We start from the raw sequence: 25,776 nt of genomic DNA, 5'->3' as shown, positions 1-25,776 counted from the left end.
TAGCCATGGAAAACCTACAATAGCTTTTTCAAGTGTATTGTATGCACATGTCAGAGCGTGCAAAATCAGCATAAAGCAACTAGAAATTTTTACTATAAAGGATTTTACTCAAACTCAATATCAAACTGTACCTAACATTTTATTGCAAAGCCATATATGATATTACAACCAGAAAAACCAAAAATAATATATTTCTATGTAAATGTTCACAAAACTGTGAATGGTCTTTAAAAGAGTAAAATGAAATCGGTTCTAAATAAGACAAAAACAGAATGCCAGTGCATAATAATCCTTTATTCATTCAACTTAGTCTATATGCAGGTTCTGTATCACAGGTTTAATCAGAAAAAAGAAAAAAAAAAAAAAAAAGAGGAAAAATGTAACCCTCTACAACATTTTATAAAGCCTTTCTGTCTTTACATAGTTTCTTCACTGAAAACGTAGCAAGCAGTGGAGTCGGCTGGTCTCTGTTGCCTCTAACATCTGAACACGAGAAGCTCTGAATCCTGTCTAAGAGTTGGAGGTTCTAACAAAGTCAAGTGCTTAAAAGACCTTTCTTTCAGCAGAACAATGATTTCTTTTTGAGTATTATTAATGTGTCTGATTGTGAAAGGCAGTTCTCAGGCTGGACAGATGATAACAGCTGGTAAGAGTTGAATACAGACTGAAGTCCACGACTAGAGCTCAGAACGTTAATAAGCAGGAAGAAAAATGTGTTGTGGCATGTAAACAAGCAAGCAAGAATGTGTTACAGTCAGCATAGTTTTGCGTGTATGTGCCTGACAGGAAGAACTCAAATGCATATAATCCTCACCACAGGTTCTTCACTTTGTGCATTTTTTCAGCTGTTAGCATTGCTTAATTTTATTCCCAGACTAAAAGCACCATGGTTGAAGTACAAAAGGTGTTAGATATGATGGAGGGACAGGACATTTATGCAGCTGGCTGACTGCTATCCCAAGACCCCCCAAAATATATATGTGCAACCCATAACCAACAGCCACGATATTTGTTCCACCTACATTTTGAATAATAAATGGAGCATCAGCTCTAAACGAGCACCATGTCAAATGGACCTGATCTAGACACTTTAATTTCAGAATATGTCCCTTCTGTAAGAAATACTGGACAACTGTGGGTCTGATCTATAACACTGAATCTATGGTTTGTACAATCACTGCTGCAACTGAACTTCCTGCAGGTCACTGAATGTCTGGAGAGGGTCTCATTCAACAGGGGCAAGAAAAAAGAAGGGAAACTGCTGCTGAGGGGCATAATAAAACCTAAGCATATGGGAGGAATAAGGCAAAAGGTAGAAACAGGAGTGAAGGGTGGACTTCAGTGTTTACTTGGTGTGAACCATAGAGGTGCTGAACAGAAGCTTCTGTTTTTTCTTCTTCTTCTTACCACCTTTCTCATCTATAAAATAGAGACATAAACATGGCAAACACCAAAAGTGATTAAAACCAAAATCAGCTTTTATTTATCCTTCATTTTAGAGAGTCAATTTGAATATATAAAAAATAAATAAATAAATGATCTGATGGACCCCACCATATATGGTGGGGGGGGGGGGGGTGGGGGGGGGGGGGGGGGGGTGTTATATGGAAGTCAACAGGGACCATTAACTGTTTGGTTCCCTAAATTCAAGATATCTTTTGTGTTCAAAAGAAGAAAGAAATTCATACAGGATTGCAACAACTTGAGGGTGAGTAAATGACAATTTAGATTTTTGGGTGAATTATCCCCTTTAATATGAATCTTTTTCTCACCAGGGATGGGTAAAGCCTGTGCTGGAGCTAGATTTGCATGGTCCAGCTGTGACAAAGCCTGTTCAAAGGCCTGACTGAAGGAGTTTTGGAAACTGGGTACTGGTACCCGATCAGAGCTGTCACTCTCTCCATCACTGTCTGCCTGAGGAGGGGCCAAGAACATGTCTGCTGTGGAGGAAAAAAAACAAAGACAAATCACTACTAAACGACACTATTAGGAATCAGTGTAGCCAGTGAGCCAACAGTAGTCATGTGATGACAGGACGCTCACCTTTCTTTGGGGTGGTTTTAGGCCCGGCATCCACACGGGCTTTCCCATCTTTCAGCATCTGCACGCATAAATATGGTACATTTAGATACTCACAACTCTCAAGATGCCATTGTTTATATTACTCTATTTTTAATTAGTTTTTTATAATTTTTTTTATGATTTTCCCACCACATGAAGTCTACAAAGTTGACTATTTTGTTGTTATAGCCAAGAAAGAAAGTGCTTTAGGCAGTCTGAGTAAACCTGAGCGAAGGACATGCAGTGATAGTCCTCTTCCACACTAGCTACACTCAGAGACGGACTGTGCTCACTCAGATTAGGAAACATCACTCCATCTGAAATAAAAACAGGCAATAAGCACAGGAGACTAACCACTGAAGGCCAGGGCAAGAGAGGCTGAGCATTACCTGATGAAGGGCTTCCGCTCAGAGGAGACGGGGGTCCCAGTAGGAACTCTGGGAGCTGCACCTGTGAGCCGCTCTGAGGAGGAGATCCAAAAGCAGGAAAATGCTGGAGGTTCTCCAGCCCAATGTGCACCTCTGGATCTGAAGACACAAAGATAAATTCAATAAATCACACCCTGAAACCAATAACACCACCCTAAATTAAGCTAAATGTTCTACAATCAAACATTTTGTCTATTTTCATGGAAATGTGTGCCATGTATTCCCAGAAAAACAGGAATAAAGTTCTCACATTTCCCGTGTTTCCTGTTTTCCTCAATTTCAATCCTCTTCTCCCTTCTCTTTTCATCCCTTGCTTTCTTCTGTCTCAGGCGCTTCCGTTTCTCCAAGTCATCTGTCAGAAAGAGACAAATGAAAAAAAAAAATAAAAAAAATTAAATCCTTTTTTGTAGGACTGAACTAATACAACTATTTACCCATACATTTTTCTTCACCCCCCCCCCCCCCCCCCTTTTCACTCAAAGTTCAATTAATGAAACGGTTATCATCAAAACATAAAACATTCATACATACTTCAGCAAGAATGCTTTAAATTGATCCCAAGTGAGCAGACATTTGTGTAAAAAGTATTATTTCAAATTAAGTATACATTTTTATTTTGAAAATAAAAATTTCTTCAAATAAATGCAGTTCTTTTGAACTTTCTATTCATCAAATAATCCTGGAAAAAAGTATCACGGTTTTCACAAAAATATTAAGCAGCACAACTGTTTTCAACATTGATAAGAAATGTTGCTAAAGCAGCAAATCAGCATATTAGAAAGATTTCTGAAGGATCATGTGCCACTGAAGACTGGAGTAATGATCCTGATGATTCAGCTTTGCATCAAAGGAATACATTACATTTTAAAATATATTAAAGGGGAGGTCTAATGCCATTTCATGCATTCAAGGTTATTTACACTGTTAAACATGGTCAAAGTTAAAAAAAATTAGTAGTTGGACATATGGAGTATTTCTGTGCCAAATGTATTTGGCACAGAAATACTCCATATGTCCAACTACTAATTTTTTTTAAACTTTGACCATAACTTTTTTTTAACTTTGACCTGTTGGAGTGTACTAATAAAATTATTTTAAAAAAAAGGTATTTTTTTGCCTTGTATGACATCATGAAGGGGCGGAATTACTTGTAAGGGCACTTCTTCATGTTTATGTTCATGTACCTGCAAAGCTGTCCAAGGTCTCTTTTGAGAGAACGGGTGGCTCAAGTTTGAGCTCACACAGGCTGAACTCACAGGTGAGCGGCAGGTGAGAGAGATAACGATGTCGACGGCGAATATCCTGCAAATGAAATTTGTCAATTAGTTTCACAGTAGGCACTAGGCATTATGGAATCAGTTCAAAATCTGATCCTGGGAGCCTGATATAAATGCACACCAGCAAAAGTACATTTATCCATAACGCTTCAGTGGTGCTGTGGCTTCAGACACTAGACATGATAGCATCATACCAGAATCAGAATCAGAAAGAGCTTTATTGCCAAGTGTGTTTGCACACACAAGGAATTTGTCTTGGTGTTAGGAGCTTCCAGTACAGAAAGTACAAACATAGTGCAGACAACATATAATTAAGGTGATAAAGAACACTAATGAAGAGAATATACAATAATTAAGGATAACAATAGTAATAAAAATATACAGAAAAGAGACATGACCATAGACAGAACTGTGAATGTGCATGATGAACAGTGTACAGATGAAGGTTTAATGGGTTATTTACAGATGTACAGTACCGGGGTGTGTTATGTGTTGTTCAGGTGGGATACGGCCTGGGGGAAAAAACTGTTCTTGTGTCTGGCTGTTCTGGTGCTCAGTGATCTGTAGCGCCGGCCAGAGGGCAACAGTACAAAGAGAGAGTGAGCTGGGTGTGAGGGGTCCAGAGTGACTTTCTTAGCCCTTTTCCTCACTCTGGAGGTGTAAAGTTCTTGGAGGCTGGGCAGAGGGGCACCGATAATTCTCTCAGCAGTCCTAACTGTCCGTTGTAGTCTTCTGATGTCTGTTTTGGTAGCTGAACCAAACCAAACAGTTATAGAAGAACATAGGACAGACTCGATGATTGCAGAGTAGAACTGTTTCAGCAGCTCCTGAGGCAGGTTGAACTTCCTTAGCTGGCGGAGGAAATACAGCCTCTGCTGGGCCTTTTTCGCAATAGAGTCAATGTGATTGTCCCACTTCAGGTCCTGAGAGATGGTGGTGCCCAGGAATCTGAATGACTCTACTGAAGTCACAGTGCTGTTCATGATGGTGAGTGGGGGGAGAGCAGGGGGGTTTCTCCTGAAGTCCACTATCATCTCCACAGTTTTGAGCGTGTTCAGCTCCAGGTTGTTAAGACTGCACCAGACAGCCAGCTGCTCAACTTCCTGTCTGTAAGCAGACTCGTCACCGTCCTTGAGGCCTATGACTGTAGTGTCGTCCGCAAACTTCAGGAGCTTGACAGAGGGGTCCTTTGATGTGCAGTCATTCGTGTAGAGAGAGAAGAGCAGTGGGGAGAGAACGCAACCCTGAGGGGCGCCAGTGCTGATGGTGAGAGTCCTGGATGTGAGCTTGCCCAGCCTCACTAGCTGCTGCCTGTCTGTCAGGAAGCTGGTGATCCACTGACAGATGGAGGAGGGCACAGAGAGCTGTCTCAGTTTGTCTGAGAGAAGGTCAGGTATGATGGTATTGAAGGCCGAGCTGAAGTCCACAAATAAGATCCTTGCATAATTCCCAGGTTTGTCGAGGTGTTGCAGGATGTAATGCAGTCCCATATTGACAGCGTCATCCACAGACCTGTTTGCTCTATAGGCAAACTGAAGAGGATCCAGCAAGGGTCTAGTGATGTCCTTCAGGTAGGCCAGGACCAGTCTCTCAAGTGACTTCATGACCACAGACGTGAGTGCGACAGGTCTGTAGTCATTAAGTCCAGTGATTTTGGGCTTTTTGGGGACGGGAATGATGGTGGAGCGTTTGAAGCAGCAGGGAACTTCACACAGCTCCAGAGATCTGTTGAAGATTTGTGTAAAGATGGGGGCCAATTGGTCAGCACAGACTTTTAGACAGGCAGGTGAAATACCGTCTGGTCCTGAAGCTTTCCTAGATTTCTGTTTTCTGAAGACCCGGTTCACATCCTCTACACAGACTTTAAACGCAGGTAGAATGGTGGGGGAGGGAGTAAGGGGGGTTGCAGGGGGGGAAGGTGAATGTGTGAAGTGCAGATCAGAGCGGGTGCTGGGTGTCAGTCTGGCCTTTTCAAATCTGCAGTAGAACACATTGAGATCGTCAGCCAGTTGTTGATTCTCCACAGACTGTGGGGGTGGTGTCTTGTACATGGTGATGTTCCTCAGACCAGTCCATACCGACGCCGGATCGTTGGCTGAAAGTTCTTTTTTCAACTTCTCAGAGTAGTTCTTTTTAGCCACTCTGATCTCCTTTGTTAGTCTGTTCCTGGCCTGGTTATACAAGATTTTATCCCCACTTCTGTAAGCGTCCTCTTTGGCCTGACGAAGTTGTTTGAGTTTCCCAGTAAACCACGGTTTATCATTATTGAATGATAAGAATGTCCTGGTGGGGATGCATATATCCTCACAGAAACTGATATATGATGTTACAGTCTCTGCGAGTTCATCCAGATCGGTGGCAGCGGCTTCAAAAACACTCCAATCAGTGAGGTCAAAACAAGCTTTTAAATCTTGCTCTGCTTCATTAGTCCATCTCTTAACAGTTCTTAATACAGGCTTAGAAGATCTGAGTTTTTGCCTATAGGTCGGTATGAGATGAACCAAACAGTGATCAGAGAGCCCCAGAGCTGCCCGTGGGACAGAGTGATATGCATCTTTAATTATTGTGTAACAATGATCCAATATATTACTGTCTCTGGTGGGACATGTAACGTGCTGTCTGTATTTTGGCAGTTCGCGGGAGAGATTTGCTTTATTAAAATCTCCAAGAATGATTAAAAAAGAGTCCGGGTACCTTTGCTCTGTTTCAGATATTTGTTCAGCCAGCTGTTGCATCGCGGCGCTCACGCACGCGTCCGGAGGCACGTACACATTCACGAGAATGAAGGATGAAAACTCGCGGGGTGAATAGAACGGCTTACAGTTTATGAAGAAGGCCTCCAAATTAGGAGAACACATCTTCTTCAGTTGTTACATCTGAACACCAACCTTCATTTATGTAGAAACATAGTCCACCACCTCTCGTTTTCCCCGTTAGCTCTGTGATGCGGTCTGATCTGAACAGCTGATATCCAGGCAAATGAAGCATGTTATCCGGGATGTTTTCACTCAGCCAGGTTTCAGTGAAGCACAATGCAGCAGAGTTTGTAAAGTCCTTATTTGTGTGGGTGAGGAGAAGTAGTTCATCCATTTTGTTAGGAAGGGATCGGAGATTCGCTAGATGAATGCTTGGGAGCGCAGTTCGGAAGCCGCGTTCGCGGAGTTTAACCAGCGCGCCGGCGCGCTTCCCTCTTTTCCGTCTGAGCGCGCGTTTGACTAGGACCGCTGCCCCTCCGACCAAAACATCCAACAAAGCGTCTGAATAATCAAAAACCGGAAAAAAATTGTCCGGTGTGTGTTGCCTTATGTCCAGTAGTTCGTCTCTGGTAAAACTGACAGTAGGAGAATGACTAAACACAGAACAAACAAACAAAAACAACAAAAGTACGGGAGCGTTCCACACCACAGCAGCCATACTCGGCGCCATCTTGAGAACACCACACTGCTCTTTCACTCCAGTATAAAATATTCAGTAAGTAGTTAACTAGTATTCCATCCTGAGACTTGACAATAGCTACAGCTATTCTGTGACATGAACGTGTGAGAATTAAGAGGTGTGTACCTCGGTGACAGTCTGTCCATCAATCTCCACTACATTAGCAGTGATAGACTGAGGGCTGTTCTCCAGGCTCCCGTACTCTCTCAGCAGACAGCGCACGTTCACTGGGTGCAGAAACATCTGCTGGCCATCCTCAGCTACAGATACAAGAGAGAAATAAGTGTTATATTTAATCTCCATTTCCACTGCTTACACAGCACTGCTGTGTAAAAATAGCCAAAAAATTAACCTTAAGCATCATTACAAACAGACTAACACACACACTCACCTTGATAGAAGTAGTAATATGGGCCATGAGGAGCGGCCTGACTGGTCTGAGGGGTCTCTTCTACAGGTTTGTCCTCCACAGCTCTTTCAGGAATCTCTTCAGCCAACTCAGGAACACTCTGAGCAGCCATCTCTTCCACAGGCTCCTCATGAGACTCCTGAAGCTCATCATCAAATGCTGAGGCATACTGCAGGATGGGCTGAGGTAGAATACATGATAAATCACGCACTGACCTTTTGTTCCCAAAATATACAGTGATTTATTGAATTTTATAAACATTTACAGATGTTCAAATGCTTTTTTATTTGCTAAATTACTGAATCTCGTCCATGCTGTTTCTCTACATTATAAACATTCCCATAGTAAAGTATAATAATATGCATCAGATGTGAAAAGAGAAGCTTTAAAATGTAACACTTTAAAGGGGTCATATGATGTGATTTCAAGTTTTCCTTTCTCTTTGGAGTGTTACAAGCTGTTCGTGCATAGATAAGACTCCTAAAGTTGCAAAGACTAAAGTCTCAAACCCAAAGAGATATTCTTTATAAAAGTTAAGACTCGACCATGCCGACCTAAAACGGCTCATTTAAACAAGCCTCCACATCTCTACCTCACGGTGTGGGAAGATTTTCATAACACTGCCCAAATATATACGTAATTAAAGAGGGCATGATTTTTAATCTGGCTGTAGTATTGTTGCTGCCGCGGCGCCATGCTCTGGAGAGGCTGTGTTTCGTTGTGAAAGCGAAACTAATTTGTTTGGGCTTCCAAAAGAGGACACAACTAGAAATCAGTGGTTAAGTTGTATTAACAGCACTGTTCCAGAACAGTTCAACCCAAATATTAGAGTGCGTGCAGCACATTTTATGGAGGACTATTTCCTGAACCTGGGAGAGTAGCCTACAATGCCAGTTGTGCTCAAACGCTGTTTCTATAAAGTGGGGCAATTCCAACTTTGCCAGGACAGTATGGCGCTTCTGACTCAGCCTGTAAGTACGTTTCTGCTACTGACTATTCAAATGTGAGTTTTGAGCAGTGTAGCGTAGTGCTTGTTGTTAGTTGTTTCTCCGATCACAAATGCAGACATGGTAATGTTTAAGCAGCGCGATGCAACGCAACGTTTAAAAAAAGACATTAAAAGTCATTATAATCAGTAATTATGTCCCCACTGGATGCAACAAATGCCTCGTTTATAATGGGTTTTATTGTTTTTGTGTCATCGCGCCGGGACACAGCATCACAATATGGTAAGGGGCATAACATCTCCGTTACACGCTTAAGGTATTCGGCCAATCACAACGCACTGGATAGCTGGCCAATCAGATCACACCTCCCATCTCAGAACGATGAGCTTTGTGAAAAATTTACGAGTTTCAGAAAGGCACAGCATAGAGGAGCAACAATAATGTACAGTATGTGGAAAATTTATTTTTTTAACCTTAAACCACAAACACATTGCATTACACCAAATACACAAAATAATGTTCTTTTTAGCAACATCATATGACCCCTTTAACCCTAAGTTATCCTCTGGGGTCAATATGACCCCAAGCGACTTTTCTTTAGTTAAAAATAATGGTTCCCTTTATCTCAGTGGAATAAAATCTTGTGACTTTTTCTAAATTATCTATCCATACACACACAAAAAAACTGGGCTTGATTTGGTTGTTCTAAAGGTATGTAAAAAAAAAAGTCACACTCATGACCTTTGGGGTCAATATGACCCCACATTGAAATGAATGGGAAAATCAAAAAAAAAAACTTTTTTATTTTTCATTTGTCAAAAAAAATCTATAAATCCAGAATAAACCTGAAAATTTCCATACCACAATGAAGTCCTGGTACTAGAGCACAAATGTAATGTGGAACGAACATGATCACTTGCACACACACATGCTCACGCACACAAACACACACACAGGTGTGACTCCAATTGAAAGCATTTTTTTTAGAAATTGACAAATAAAATCAATAATTCCAGCATAAATCTGAAAATTTCCACACAGAAATGAAGGCCTGGTACTAGAGCAAAAATGCAATGTAGAAAAGACATGCTCACTCAACACACACACACAGACAGGTATGACTGCCACAGCCAAATAAAATCAGCCACAAATGCAGAACAAAGATAAAAGGGGTGAGACCTAATGCACACACACATGCGCACGCGCACGCACACACACACACACACACACACACAGACAGACAGACAGAGAGAGCAAGGGAGAGATGAAAGGCAACTGACCTGTTCAACTTTGAGAAAGTTTACTCTGAGATCTAAGAGCTGCAACTTTATTTTGAAAACAAAGAAATAGTTCCCACACAAAAGGTATAAAAGAGGGTCTTTGGTGTCACACAGTTCATTCTGTGTCAGTATGGCAAAGCGTTACACTCTCCTGGAGACTTTAGATTGCCTGCTTGATTCAAGTGAAACTGAATCATGCCTGGAAGACACTGAGGGCGATGACTCTGAGCCAGAGGACTGCAATCCTCCTGAAGAAAATACAGGTTTGGAAGAGGAGTCGGATGAGGAATATGAGGAGGCAGATGCAGACCAAACTTTTGCATCTAAAGATGGAAAAATATCCTGGACTGCTTCTCCACCTCCACAGGGACCAGGGAGAGCTTCATCTTCACGAGTCATAAAGCTGACACCTGGACCAACAAGGTTTGCAATTTCTCGTGTAGATGACAAAGTCAGCGTTTTTGTTATTTTTTCCATCTACAATCCAACATATCTTGGTGGAAATGACCAATCTGGAAGGGAAACGTGTGTTTGGTGATGACTGGAGGGATGTGGACTGGACTGACATGGAAGCCTATATTGGTCTGCTCCTCCTTGCAGGAGTGTATCGCTCAAACAATGAGGCCCTGTCCAGTTTATGGGAGGCTGAGACTGGACGGGTAATTTTTCGGGCTGTCATGTCACTAAGAAGATTTAGAAGATTGTCTAAAGTCATTCGATTTGATGACAGGGCCACAAGATCTGCTCAGCGCGAAAGTGACAAGCTGGCACCCATTCGTAATGTGTGGAATTTATGGGTTGAGCGTCTCCCACTGATGTGCAACCCTGGCCTGGACATTACAGTGGATGAGTGCCTGGTGCCATTCCGAGGTCGCTGCTCCTTCAAGCAGTATATGCCCAGCAAGCCGGCAAGATACGGAATAAAAATCTGGGCAGCATGTGACGCCAGGACAAGCTATGCATGGAACATGCAAGTTTACACCGGTAAGCCAAAAGGTTGGCAGCCAGAAAGAAATCAGGGCATGCGTGTGGTCCTTGATTTGACCACTGGTCTCCAGGGACACACAGTAACACACAGTGCCTCATGCACCAGCCTCTGTAGCAATCCTGAAGAGAAAACAAGATTCTTCTGACGCTCCAGGCCCCTCCACTGAACCTCCATCATCCAAAAGAAAAAGATGTCAGGTTTGTCCACGGGCCAAGGACTCAAAAACAGATAAGCAGTGCGCAAACTGCAAAAGAGCCATCTGTGCTGCACACACCGTATACCTTTGCCAGATGTGTGTGGACTGATTTTTGTTCATGATACTTGTTCATTCACAACATTCTGGACTGTGTTTTTTTTACAATGTGTATTATGTAATAATTTTTTTTGTAGCTTGTTATAATTGGTTTTATGTTCAGTGTTCAGAATTTGATTATCAAAAAATTTTATTGTTATTCAGTGTTCATTCTTCACTCCTGTTCATTTCTGCATATTGCTGCTGTTTTTTTATATTATTAAATTAATATCTTCTAAATTTTTTCACATTTGGTTCATTAAAATAAATAATATTCAACTACAATCTGATTCTAAGTCTTGTCCTTTAGGTGTTTCTTATGTGGCAATTTCTGTGGTATTTTGTAAAAACAGACATTTCAAATCGCTTCAAAAACGACCAAAATTCTACTATTTGAAAGAATATTTATTTTTAATGTCTTTAATAATGTTTATACATGTATAAATTCACAAAATCTATCACAAAAGTTATAATATGAGCAGTTGGCTACATCCAGTAAAATGAATGGATCTCTATTGCCCTCTTCTGGGTATCTATGGACAATACAATTTCTTTCTTAAATTTTAATTCCTAAAGGTTTGTCTTTGACCAACAGATGGCAGAATTGTACAGCTAACACCTAGATCAATATCCAGAAACAACTTATATTTAATTTAGATCATTGTTTAAGTATTTTTTTCATAAAAAAATAATATTTTACATGCAAGCTAATGGTATAGTTGAGGAATTGTGTGGTAAATAGGTACAAAAGTACTTTGTATATCCAAAAACACAGCATTACTGTACAGATGAGAAGTAAACAAAAAAAATAATATATTATATGTATTATTAAAAATGTACATTTTTTTTACAATCATTCTTTAAATTTTGGGGTCATATATACCCCAAATGCAGTGAGTGTGAACAGGAAACTAAGGTTATAAGAAGGTAAGAGTTTCTGCAAAAAAAACAAATAAAAAGTCAAATAAAAACTATAACATGGTGTTTCTGGAGAGAAATTACATGTGGACTGCAGTGGAATAATTCACTGAATATTGTTCACTCAATCAGGTGACCAGATCACACCGTTTGTCTCTCATAAAATTGAAAGCTATAAACTTGCAACACAGCACTGAACTAAAACGTATTTTTCTATGGGTGAAACCTATGAATGACAAAACTCACAAATGTAGTACACGATGCCTACTTGTATAACAACCTTATGCTAAAAGAAAGGAGCACTGCCTCTACTAACCTTTGAGTTTGTGAGGTTCTTGACCACAGGCACCTCTGGAGAGGAGTGCTCGGATAGACAGAGTTTTCTCATGTCCAGCCCATCAACAGAACCATCATTTTTACAGCCTCCCTTTAAAAGACGCTCCTCACGCTCCTGTTCGTTCAGAGTCAGAGATATAAGGTTTATAAAGGTTTGTGTGCAGTGTTAGGGAGTACACAACACAACAAAATAAATAAAGTAATAGTGTAACATAGCTCAAGGCTTTTTCTATGCCATGTAGCACTTCCAGTAAAGATTCTGCCTTTGATTTATAAAATAGTTTTTGAAGCAGAAAATGTGTATAAAACATTAAAGTCAGTTGTTCAAGCTACCAATCCAAATTCTCATCATTTATATCCCACTGGATACGTTCATTCAAAATACTGCAGAAAAAGAGAACATCAATGCAGAGACGATGTTTTATACGTCAAAACTGAAACCAAGCCGTTCACACAGAACGCATATTTTGCACATTTTTTTTAGAGGGACATCTATCACCGTTGCACTCGTGTCTCACAAAAAAAAAAAAAAAAAGTGTCGGATATTTTAGAAAGCCATTTAAAATTATTCTAAGTTCAACTTTGAAAAAGCATGTCTCAAAACTTTATGGTGGGATGGGTCTCTCCCCATTCCCATGCATCTCATGTTTTTAAATTAAAAAAGTAACTTTACTCTTTGTGAATGGTTTTCCGTGCCTTGTATTAAACTGTGTATATGATGCTTTTTTGTTTCTAATTGTTTAAGCAACTTAATAATTATATATGGTTAAACATTATTTTAAACATTTTTCAAAGTCGTGTTATTTCATGCTTTGAAGAACTGTGGATTAGTAATATTTTTGCTCAATGCGTCCCCTTTTTTTTCCTCTAACTGAAATTATGCCTTTTAAATTCGAATATAATTTGAATTTTGATCATATTTAGGTACAAAATTCGAATTTAGTTTTTCAGCCATTTTGACAGCCCTAATGTAAACATTGAAGTGTGGTGCTGTTAACCCAAATTCTCATAGTTTTTCTGTAATAAATTATACAATAAATTACATATGAGATACAGTGTTTTTTCCCACCTTATTATCAACATCCAAACTATTTAAGCAACCTATACAAACCACTTTTTCAAAACAGTGGAGTGACTTGTTTAGCTTGATTCAGGTTTAACTGGTTTGTAACTTGGAAAAGAGTCAAGGCAGCTTGTCCAACCCAACATTCATATGCCATCGTGAATGCATGTGCACCTGCAGCTGCAGCAAGGCGCTCTGTATGAAACAGGCCTGCGGGTCATCTTTCTCTTGGCTGAGCTGGGTTTGGAGAGCCACCCTCTCTTCAGCCAGCAAACCCAAAACCTGCTTCTGAGACGCCAGCAGCAGCTTAGAGTATGCGCGCAAATGCACATCTGCAACAAATGAAGGAAAGTGTCAAAGACGACACACTCAAAGAAACACCACAAAACTCTCATGCAAACAGCAAAATGTCTCGCCTTCAAAATGAATGGGCTCTTCCACTTTCACCCACTGACAGCTGGGAAGAGCCACCAGCGATCCTTTCTCTCTCCGCATCAAACGCATAGTGATGACGTTACCGGTCACGTACTGATGTGTCGCCATTGCAACCACACTGAAAGATGACAAGACAGGCTTCAGTGACAACAGTGAACAAACTGCAATGTCTTGTCTAAATTACAGCACTTCTATATACCAGGGGCTAATTTAAATAAAATAACAGATTTCTTCTTTACTATATCATGATGTTAACACTGATTTAAAAACTAAAGTATTATAAAGAGGTGTTTTCTGAACCTCTTGAGATCAGCGCTGTGCACGGCCTCATAGCAAATGGGGCACTTGGACCAACTTTTCTCGCTAAGAGAGAGGTAGTGCAGCATGCATGGCCAACAGTAGATGTGGCCGCAGCGCGTGATGTGGGCCGCCACAGGGGGATACAGGCAGATCGGACAAGACGGCACCTCGTGACTGTTGATGCGCTGTGTGGAACGAGAAAAAAATGGCATGAACACGTTGAGTTTTGTAGAAAAGGCACTAACAGGATATACAACGAAGTGTGAAGTCTCAACTGACCACTTGCTGCACACAGTCCCAGTCCACCAAAGTGTCTGGATCAGTGAAGTGGGCTTGATAGTCCTGATCATCAATTACCACAAACTGGCAACTGGTGGACAAAGGAAAAAAACACTCATCAGCTTAGCATTTTTCTCATTTTATCAGCTTATAATAACACTGCAGTACACAGAGTATTGTTGCATGTGATTTAATATTAATTCGCATAAATGTAAGCAACATATTCTGCTGTACTTACTTTGCCTGCAGGAAAAGCTCCTTGTTGAAGGGCTTGTGTTTGTGACCCCACTTGTTGCGGCGACCCCAGCAGGAGTGGCCATCAGCTCCGGAGCCAAAATGGCCTCCTCGTGGCTCAAACGTGAAGTTGAGCAGGTGGTTCAGACTTATCTTTTTGGGTCCAGCAAACTGAGCCGGGCTAAACTCTGCCCGGCGGTTCTCTGCTACCTAATGACAGAATCCAACAGTTAATCCCGGTTAACCCATATAAGTACAGGTCTGTTTGTTTGCATTATAGGCAAGTAGTTAATTAACCAACATGATCACTGCAACCTTCACATTAACATGCAATAAGGAAGCATAAACACAGCCCTTTATGGAAGTGTAAATGAATCATAATCCAAAGGTTTATTTAAACACACCTCTTCTCTTCTCCCACCACCAGCGAGTCCATACTCTCTCCCCCCTCCGCCACCTCTCTGGGGGGGTCTCTTATCAAAATTCTTGCTTTTATGTGGCTGGGAGCGGCGTGGTCCTGGAAAGGTCTCAGCCTTGGCAAAAGTGGGCTCACGTTTGCGGCTATAGCGCTTTGAGCCTCCATTATTCTTACTATCTAAAAGAACAGGGGGGAAAAAAAGGAGAAATGTCAAAAAACATCAATATATTACTCTAAGCATAACATTTTATTTAACAAAAGGCTGTCCCTGCAAATTCAGAAAAAAATATAAATTTTTTGAATGCAATATTGACAACTTTAAGTGCATTTTCCCTCAGCGAGCTGAGCTTTTGTAGAACCCCAGTTCATTTTTCATTATTTTTGACAACATTCGCACAGTTTTAGCTAATCAATCCAGTCACGTGCTGCTCTTAAAAGTGATTATTATTATTATTATTATTAAGCGCAGAGGGGCGTAAACACACACAGCTTATCACCCGACTACAGAACCCACTGTCCCGTACGGTTCACAAGCCCACATCAAAACATTATCAAAACTAAAACATAGACCACACTGTTTTAGTTCTTATACAGTTATTTGATTCTGATATGCTAGAGGCTTTCCTGGGTCCATCCATAAGCTAGAGGGCATACACCACTAAAGCTTTTCTTGTGGTCACATGGTAGACAAGAATAGATTCTGACCATGATCCTCATGCATCTGATCTGCTACTAAGAGAGGAAAATAAACCCAAATATAAGTTTGCCCCTTGGGTAGATCAAGAAATTCAGAGGAATTCTATTAATTTGTTAGGTGAGTTTATGGGAATTCAGTTTTGATATTGGTTTATCTGTATAAGAGTGTAACACACACACACACCTCCCATGCCAGTGTTATCAGAAAATGAGTTTATGTTGGGTGAATATATGCATTTACACAGACAGAATAAATTACATAAACACAGGCTGGTCTCTGTAAACCCAGTCTGAACAAGTTGGAACTGGTATAATAGACCTTAAACTGCATAATGAGAATTTCTGAAAGCTATTTAATAAAATAAGTAAAAAGGTGTAAATACACATGAAAGATTATAAGTTGAATGAATATTAAATGCATAAATACAAAAAGTTTATATAAAAAAAAAAAAAAAAAAAAAAAAAAAAATATATATATATATATATATATATATATATATATATATATATATATATATATATATATATACTGAAGAATTTGCTTTACCTGCACATCTTAACATTCAGAAATGTCACATTTCATGTGATTTCAGCTCCTTTAAATGTGTGATCCTTGTATTATATTACATTTAATAACACTCATTACATGATTCAATGTCAGTGAAACCAGTTCTGCCTTTTTCCAAGAATTGAATTTACAGCTTTCAACCCGTGTGTTTGTGTATATTATTCTGGTGTTCATCTGTCAGCACATACCCACCTGATATAAACTCATTTTCTGATCACTCATAAATATATAAATAAACTAAAAATATATTCCCTAAATTACTAACCTAACATTTCCCTAAAACAAACTGAATTGTATCCCCTGAATTTATATACATGTAATTTAAAGTGTTTATGTATAATGAATATACTTGTATATTATTTTAATGGTCGTTTAGTTTATTATGGATTTGATGTTTAATAAGCGGACTAAAATATTTTTAATAACCTTATAAAAGTAAAAAACACCCCTTAAAAACAGTTTCAGAGAAAATATTGCCTCTTAAAGCTAATTTCTGACACGGTTTAATACCAATCTTGACTGATATTGTTTGACTTCCTCCACTGTTTATTCAGGAAACGGGCCAATCACTGACCGTGGCTACGTCATCTCGGCCGACACAAACAAAACCATGCCGTAAGCCCCAAAAACACATACACTTCCCCTCAAAGTTGACCACAATAAGCGTGTGTTTGTGTGCATTAGACGTTACCTGTTTTGGCTTTAGAGTCTGCAGGAGTCGGGCCTGTAGAGCTGGAGCGGGGCGGGATCTTCGTGCTGCTGCTGTTGTTGGCGTTTGGGTTTTTCTCCATATTGAGGCCGAACTCCGGGGAGAGAGCCTCCGAGCTCTTTAGCATTAAACGGGGTAAACAGGGAGAACAACGGGTCGTTGCGAATGCGGGTCAGGCGACGAAGGCCCTTATTCATTTCTGTCAAACGCGGAGACTCCATTACGGCGACATTTTGACCACAAACAAACCGAGAGAAAAACAGAGACACAATCCAAATGTCTCAGTAAAAAACGCTGTGCTAACACAAAAAAAAACAAGAGCCCAAAAAGCGGGGCCTCGCCCCTTGAAAAGCACCGTTTTTCCTTGGCGTTGGAAGTGTTGCGCCCCACAAGGCGTTAACCGCTCTCCTAAAGAGGAAAACGGATGAATAAATGGGTTTTAACCCAAATTTTAGTTCAGCTAAATAATGTCAGACATATGGCGACGGGTCGCCAATCGGGAACCGTAAACACCCGGATGAGGGTTATAAACCTCGCAGGTTTACGAAGTGCGCATGCGCGGATTAAGACATTCTGATTGGAGCATTTGACTGTAAAATGTGGTGTAATATATGCGTAATCTCGCACTCGCATACATTTTATAGCCAGAGATAATCACGTTTTTGCTATCGAAGCATTTACTGTTGATCATATTAGGTTTACTCGAAAGAGACCTTTACAGACATAAACAGAAGCAGCAGTATACATTTTAATCAATACAGAAAAAATACATATACACGTGACCTACACAGCACATGGCCAGAGTTCATACAGTAATACCAGTAATGTGAATGATATACTCCATTTACAAATCACAAAAACACAAATGTGTCTTGTGGTATAAAAAAATGCCAGAACACTTTACTATCAGTATATATAAAATATTAATACATCTCCCTGATTACTGCATGGTTAAACTACTAGTCTAAAGTATTTTTTATGAGGGGATTCATGTCTCTTCATCTTCATCAGCTTCCTCCTCTCTGACATTACTCAGGGAACATCTCAGGATCGCTCTCCTAACCTCTTGTTTCTCGGCTGTGTTGTGGAGAAAGAGAAAGTGTGTAAACAGTATGTGAAATTTCTACATCAGTGGTTTTCATACTTGGTGGATTAAAATAATAGTTCAAATTAAACAATCTGTTATCATTTACTCACCTTCAAATTATTCCAAACCTGATTTTTTTCTTCTGCTGAACACAACAGAGGATTCAGCAGAAGAAAGAAACCTGTACAGGTTTATAGTATTGCATTTCCAGATATGCATGACTTGCAACCTGGGGACGCTCTTTTCCAAAATAAATAAATATACTGGTAAATTGTGCTTAAAATCATGGAAGGCCATGCATTATATTTTTTCTTTATTTGTTATTTTCTTGTGATCGCAAATTAATGAGAATTAGTTGACATGCAGTTGCAAGTTGCTTATAGTTAGTAGAACGTCTAAAATGGACTATCAAAATAAAGTGTAACCGTGATTTTAGATTTCACAATAATGCCTCGTGAAGTGATAAGGGTTTCAGATTTAGCTGAAGAATTTAACAGAAATAATTGTGTGAATACATATGATTTAATAGTGCAGTTCTCTGAATGATCATGTTCAAGTGAAACACCAAAATATATATATATTGAGAAAGAAAAAAAAAAAATATATATATAAGTACATTAAACTCAATGCCTTGGGTATATCACAGTGTGGATGGCTTTAAACATTTTAAAATCATTAATTTAATTATATTTTATTCATTATTTTACTTGCAGATGCATTTATAAATAGAATTTGTTTTGTAATAATGTAAAAGTCTGTCACTTTTGATCAACACAGAGCCAACATTTTTGAACAGTAGCGAGTGTATCATTAAAAGTATCATGTATCCCATTACGTATAAGCTACCCATAGTCCCTCTCAACACCCTGTGTATAGATCGATCAGATTCCTTTTCTGAAGTTCTAAGATGATCGCATGCTCAATCCCTCCAGGGTGTTGACCAGTGCGTTTAAAACCCCTCGGTATGTTTTCGAAATAGTGGTGCCAAGTGCCTTTCCTGTTCGCGCCAAAGCCAAACACGCTGACCTAAGACAGGAAAACACACCAGTAAAATTAGCTGACATTAGTGCACAGCACACAAACCCTAGTCAGTGAAGCCAAACAATCAACTGACTCCTAAAAGCTTTACCTCATCGCAGATGTGCAGGGCGAACATTAGAACAAGGAAACCCGTGGATGGATAATGCCGCCTAATGTGCAGCCATGTAGAGCGCACATAATGCATGAACGCAGGGTGCATAACCATCACCTGGATGAACAAGAAGATAGTTATAAGCCACTTCAGAAATTACAATGGGATCTAAGAGGCTGTGATAATCTAGGACTCAGAACCTGATTATGAAGAAAAAATTCTGCATGATGTTTGAACTATTATGTATTGTGGTGATGCTAAATGGTTCACATGATATGTAAATAGGCCTATACAATTAGCTCAAGCTGAGTCTGTGTATCGTAACATTAGTCTCCATAGATATATCTCATTGGTGCAGTTTATAAAGTCAAAGCATACTTTCGTATGCCCAATTATGTCTTTAACTCTTTTTGTTGAAAGGTTTATTGTTAAAACACAGAATCAAAATACTGATCTTACTTTGTCCTTGTTGGCTTGTAGCAAGTCTATAACCTTAAACCGTGTTCTGTAATACATTAAGAGAAAAATAAAGAAATAACTGACAACAAAAAAACATGTCATTTAGACTCACAAAACCAATGCCTCAGTCATATTTCCACTCAAAATCAAAAAGACGTATATTTTACTTATAGAAAATTAATGATTAAGCAAAATCGAGCACATCTTACTGTTACTGCAATGCAAAATATTGATTTATTATTAAACTAAATTATTTACGTATCATGGTTTGATTGTGTAATCAATTAACTTTCACTGTGAAAAAAAAAAAAAATAGTTTCAACTTAAAATAATTTGTTAGCCCGCTGCCTTTTTACTGTATACATATGAATTATGTGAAGAATTTAGTGTAAAACATGTTAGACAATGATAAAAAATATAGGCCCACAACATCAAAAATACAGCAGTATATTTCATTGTACACATTGGGTACTTTTTACCCATGTTCACCAAACCCATCTTGAGTGTTTGCTGCTAAAAAGCTAATTTTTTAGTTTCATCTGACCATAGAAGCCAGTCCCATTTGAAGTCCCAGTCGTGTCTGATAACTGAATATGCTGGAGTTTGTTTTTGGATGAGCTCAGAAATATATTCTTTGGTTTTTCTCATTGTGATGGATGATTAAGGGAATTTGGGCTTTGTTTTCCCTCCTATTTATATTTCTGTGAAACAGGAAGCCATGGCTGGATAATTTCATGTTCATAATCACCCTGGAGTCCTCAAAATTGTGAATATGAATGGGAATATACTTCAGAGATATTTTACTCATAAGAATTTCTAGGAGTGCCAATAATTGTGTCCAATGTGTATCTGAGAAAAACATTTAGTTCATAATGATATTTCCCCCATTTTATATTCTTATTATCCAATGAAAGGTTAGATTTTTGTGAATTTTTTAAATAAAAGATCAAAAGGATTAACAATGCAGATTAATTTTCACAGCCTTCTTTGATGATATTGACCAAGGGTGCCAATACGTTTGGCCATGACTGTATATATTATGATAAGAAAAATAAAATCCTTTCTTTTCCGTGTTCATTTTATGCTGAAATGTGACCTTTTCCGTGAAATGTAACCGTTCTCTCACCGTTTGATAGAACCATCAGTTAGAGCGCTGGTGATCCACTGGATATCCAGTAATTTGAAGGGCAAGAGCAGCAGGTGTGTGTTGTTGTCCAGATGGGTTGCAGTTTCTGGGTACATGATACGGTGGGTCGTCTTGTTTCCCACGTCTTTCTCATAGCCTTCAACTGGTGCCTTATTCATCCTGTAGAATGCAGAATTGTAATATTACAGTCTCATCACAATTACCGTCTTGATTACTTTGAAAATAAAAGTTTACCTCATTACAAAATCGTGGCTGTCTATAAGAGAACCATAGAAGGATCCTAGAAGGTTCCCAGAGTTCCCCACCACAGCACAGGTTCGGCAGCGAGAAGGTCCAGCATCTCTGTATCGCTTCTCTCCAGGAATGACAGAAAACAGCTGCTGAATCACTTTGGAGTAATTAGCTTTACTCTTTGTAGATTGTAGAGACTGTGGATGGATTAAAAACGAATCTGATGTCAGGAAAGTACACTTCTACCATCAACATGTAATCATAAAATTACTTGTTATACATTGAAACTTGCACACACACATATACAATACCATTCAATAGATTGGAAACAGTAAGATTTGTTTGTTGTTATTGAAAGAAATTAATACTTTTATTCAGCAGGAATGCATTAAATTGATCAAAAGTGACAGTAAAGACCATTCATAATGTTTCAAAAGATTTATTTTAAATAAACACAGTTCTTTTGACCTTTCTATTCATCAAAGAATCGTGAAAAAAATCAGTTCACAACAATATTAAGCAGCACAAATGCTTTAAACGTTAATCATAAAAAATATATTTTTCTTGAGCACTCTGCTCAAAAAATAAATAAAAAGGAGAAGCACTGCCACACCAGAGCCCTCCAATATGACCTCCAGCAGGCCACTGGCGTGCATGATTCTGACCAAACTGTCTGAAACGGACTCCATGAGGGTGGCTTGAGGGCACGACATCCTGTAGTGGGACCCATGCTCACAGCCCAGTACCATGCAGCTCAATTAACATTTGTCAGAGAACACCAGAACCATTAGCACCCTTCTTTCTTCACAGATGAGAGCAGGTTCACAATAAGCATATGTGACAGACGTGAACAAGTCTGGAGATGCCATGGAGAAAGTTACACTGCCTGCAATATCACCCAGCATGGCCAGTTTGGCGGTGGGTCTGGGGAGGAATATCCTTGGAAGGTTGCACAGACCTACATGTGCTAGCAATAGGTACACACACACACACCAGTGTTGGGTGTAACGCGTTACTAAGTAACGCGTTACTGTAATTAAATTACTTATCCACTGAAAAAGTAAAGTAAGGGATTACTGTTCATTTTTAGGTAATTTAATTACAGTTACTTATAAAGTACTTGCGTTACATACAGTAAATAATTTCAACAGTTCTAAAAGCAATATTGAATTCGAAATCTAAATTTACCGTCTAAAGATATTGAATGCAGCGGCTTTAACCCTCCGCGTGCGGGTGCGTTCACTTTCAGATTTTCCTGATTCACAGAGAAACCTTAAATACTCAAATCAGGGCCGGCACCAAGAGGGGGCATTCGCGGGCAGAGTTACCATGCCCCCCACTTTCCATCCTCTCACCTTCTTGCTGAACGTGATCGTTTCGAAAGCGAAAGTGAAACCGGTAAAACAGTGCACATAAGAAAGCGATTGCACGCTTTAGCGAGCGTCAGAAACTGCACGCAATCACAGATTGCACGCTTCCCATCCCACCCCGAACCCCCACCACCCGCCACACACACACACACACAAAACGTGATTTGTGCCCCCCCCCCAGAAATTCAAATGCACCTCTGATGGAGGTGCCCTGCGCCGGCTCTGACTCAGATACATATAAGACTAAAATCAATAGAATCTAAAAATCTTGAAGTGTCTACTTGACACTTGAACGAATTCAAATTAAAAACTAATGTTTCTGATTATGCAATCCGTATGAAACTAAAGCAAGGTACAGTCTTTCCCGTGTCTGAGCTCATTATATGCTGTCACCTGCGCGCATATGCCCTCACCTAGATACAAAAAAAAAGTAAAATATTAAGAAAAAAAAAAATCATCTAATATTCATCATTTTTGAAAGAAGACCTGCTATGAGAAATTTACCTCATAAGAACAGCGCGATCTGACATTATGCAGCAGAGAAGATCATTTCTGCAATTTATTCTTTCCTACATTAGTTAACGTGTTATTTTGACATAAACCTGTACAGATTTTACTAGTTGGGCTTTTCCTGAACATCTTGCCAAACTGAAATGTATTGTTTAACTTTTAAGCCTTTTTGTTATTCAGATATTTTGCAGAGTATTTCTATTTGTTAACCAAAGGTGGTTACATTTTTTTCATAAAAATGTTTAAGTATTACAGTTGTTTTAAAGCTAAAAGGCTAAACTATTCTATGTTTGACTCGAATTGAAAGAATATAGAGTTTAATTTCTATTAAGGTTTATAGGGATTTTAAGATGTAGCCTAATTAGCGATTTGAATAATTAAGTTACTTATTGAGTAACTAAGTTACTTTTCAGATAGAGTAATTAGTAAAGTAATTTAAATACAATATTGATGAAGTAATTAGTAACTGTAATTAATTACTTTTTGAAAGTAACTTACCCAACACTGACACACACACACAGACACAAAATCGATTCTTCAGCGGCTCTTTGGGGTGGTTAAGGTGCTATATAGCACCACTGCCATACAAAAAACCTGTTAAACCCCTAAGGTTCTCAAACTCTCTCTTGGTCTAGTTGGGGAAAGGACTGAAAAACGGCATTAAAATACATAAAATATTTCCTGAAGATAACATGGTTCTCAACATTTTGGCCCCAAAGCCCCCTATAGGTAAATATTCTAGTGCCCCCACATGAGACTTTTTGACCTCAGAAAGTGATTAAAAACAGCTTTTTGCCATTGTAGTAAACTCATAACGCTATGCATACGTCCTACGTCATCTGCCCAGAATGGCTAGCATGTACGACAGTTAGCAGAAGTGAGAGAAAAGTATCTATAACATTTTAAAAATGTATATTTTTCTTAAAAAAAACACATCGTTTTGCTACAGGTGGCCTTTATTCCTGAAGAGCTTGATTAGCTGGTTAAGGTGTGTTTGATTGCGGTTGGAGCTAAACACCTAATTGTCTTCTTTGATTTCCTTTTACTGTAAAGAATTTCAATAATTGACTTCTATTCAGTGTGAATACAAATGGAATTGGCCACGTCGCACAGAGACATGTTAGGACGATGTTAGGAAAAAGAATTCAGCACAACAGCAAAATGGACCAGAACAGGTTTTTCATACTGCTCTGCTTTTAAGACACTGGTGTGCTTCCTCTATGATAAATAAAATTAAAGTAAAGTATATAATATATAATTTGTAAGCCTTTTGCAATTTAATTGTGAATGCTTACTATACATTTTACTCTGAGGTATTAAATAAGAGACACATTTTTAACACTAAAGCCAATGTTTGGACTGAACTGCATACCTGCCACCACTTAAAGATGTTGCCAGAGAGCTCACTGTTACTGAGAGAGAGCAGCGGATCAACATCTTTTCTGAAGCGTTCGTTAAACCACTCGTCATCACTTGCAGCTAAACAGTGCTCCACACAGGCACAGGGTTCTTCATGAAAGAGATGCTTCGTCATACTGTTGTTCATCAAATGTATGAAATTATCATAAGGAACTGTTCGTATGGTCACAGTAAAGATGGCAGCACTCAACAGAACAATGAAGATGACCTTCGTGTATTTAGAATACCCCATTTTGAATACTGAGGGGCTTCGACTCGCTGATGTTGGGCTGGTTTAGGTGATTTGAGGTGATTCCTCACACACCTTTCTGCATGAGATCAGATGCAAAAACCTGAGCAACAAACGACAATGAAGAGCAATAATTAATGAAATGCATTATTTACTGAAATTAAGTAAGTGCAGCACTGCCAGATTTGCGCCGCTCTTATGTTAAAAAAATGAAGTGACTTAAGTTATTACAAATTCAAACATGACCTGATGAACATTTACAATTACTGAATTAAAAGTCATAATTTCTGAAATTATACATGCCATGAAGATTGAAAAAACCTTTAATGTTAGCGATAAATGTTAGAAAGACAGTGAAATGACAGTGACACAAAAAATATAGGCCTACGAGAAAAAAAAAAGTTCAAAAGGCATGTCATATTGTTCCTTTGATAGCAGAAGTGTTTTCATGTTTGATGCCAATATAAACTGGCAGATTTGGCCAATATATCACGAAAAGCATCCACAACTTTTAAGTTCTATAGTCTTCTGATTGCACAGTTTCTGTATTTTATTTAATTGGTAAGTCACTTTGACAAAAAAAAAAAAAAAAGCATATCAGCAAAATTGCCTAATGTCTAATCTGATTTATTTCTTTTGTAAGAGTGCTTTAATGTACCTTTGTATCCCACATTATAATATTAATAATGAAACTTGTATATAAAAAAGTAAATACTCTAACAATTAAAAGGTGAATTCTTATGACATATTCAATCACGGCTGAATTATGGTGTCATGTTCCTTTAAGTATCAGATTAGTCATCTAATTACAAACCCTAACATCGTAAGCAATAAACGTCAAAGAGGGACTAAGAATCTCTCATTTCTAAATAGAAACATGTGACAAAAACGCATTTACTCACACTTACTGTCTATCTTTGCATGCAGCGACGTCTGTGGATCTATTATAGCTATCCTCACTGTCAGGATTGATTGTCGGAGTGGGTGTGTACAACTGGTTATTAGTGATGTTACGTTCGTGAACGAATCGTTCTTTTTGAACGAATCTTTTAGGTGAACGAATCATTCTCGTTCACGTAATCCATTGACTCATATTTCTCGTTCACTGAAATTCCTCCC

General features: G+C 39.0%; 2 protein-coding genes across 5 annotated transcripts; both read right to left on the bottom strand.

The window, feature by feature from the left end:
• Positions 1-274: 274 nt before the first annotated feature.
• LOC306849693 (E3 ubiquitin-protein ligase RNF10-like) lies at positions 275-17,648 on the bottom strand. Of its 3 annotated transcripts, none has more exons than XM_079384929.1 (17): positions 17,056-17,648; positions 15,087-15,277; positions 14,687-14,892; positions 14,449-14,539; positions 14,170-14,354; positions 13,851-13,987; positions 13,609-13,766; positions 12,352-12,486; positions 7,593-7,791; positions 7,328-7,461; positions 3,674-3,791; positions 2,740-2,841; positions 2,451-2,588; positions 2,287-2,378; positions 2,044-2,101; positions 1,773-1,973; positions 275-1,419 (listed from the first exon to the last, which is right to left on the bottom strand). In XM_079384929.1, exons 1-17 carry the CDS (start codon positions 17,198-17,200, stop codon positions 1,346-1,348), a joined length of 2,364 nt encoding a protein of 787 aa, XP_079241055.1. In that variant the 5' UTR covers positions 17,201-17,648; the 3' UTR covers positions 275-1,345. The 3 variants fall into 3 exon arrangements, with proteins under 3 accessions (XP_079241055.1, XP_079241056.1, XP_079241057.1); XM_079384930.1 differs by having other exon boundaries at positions 1,773-1,940; XM_079384931.1 differs by having other exon boundaries at positions 1,773-1,937.
• An 842-nt stretch (positions 17,649-18,490) lies between these two features.
• LOC306848986 (CMP-N-acetylneuraminate-beta-galactosamide-alpha-2,3-sialyltransferase 2-like) lies at positions 18,491-25,643 on the bottom strand. 2 transcript variants are annotated; one of them, XM_079383788.1, is made up of 7 exons: positions 25,566-25,643; positions 24,382-24,760; positions 21,133-21,326; positions 20,878-21,057; positions 19,752-19,797; positions 19,290-19,409; positions 18,491-19,186 (listed from the first exon to the last, which is right to left on the bottom strand). In XM_079383788.1, exons 2-7 carry the CDS (start codon positions 24,658-24,660, stop codon positions 19,019-19,021), a joined length of 987 nt encoding a protein of 328 aa, XP_079239914.1. In that variant the 5' UTR covers positions 24,661-24,760; positions 25,566-25,643; the 3' UTR covers positions 18,491-19,018. The 2 variants fall into 2 exon arrangements, with proteins under 2 accessions (XP_079239914.1, XP_079239915.1); XM_079383789.1 differs by having other exon boundaries at positions 25,560-25,631.
• Between the last annotated feature and the right edge of the window lie 133 nt (positions 25,644-25,776).

This window comes from Barbus barbus, assembly GCF_936440315.1.
Source record: "Barbus barbus genome assembly, chromosome: 29".
NCBI lineage: Eukaryota > Metazoa > Chordata > Actinopteri > Cypriniformes > Cyprinidae > Barbus > Barbus barbus.
Note: the sequence above shows the minus strand (reverse complement) of the source record. Positions and strands in the feature narration are given on the sequence as shown.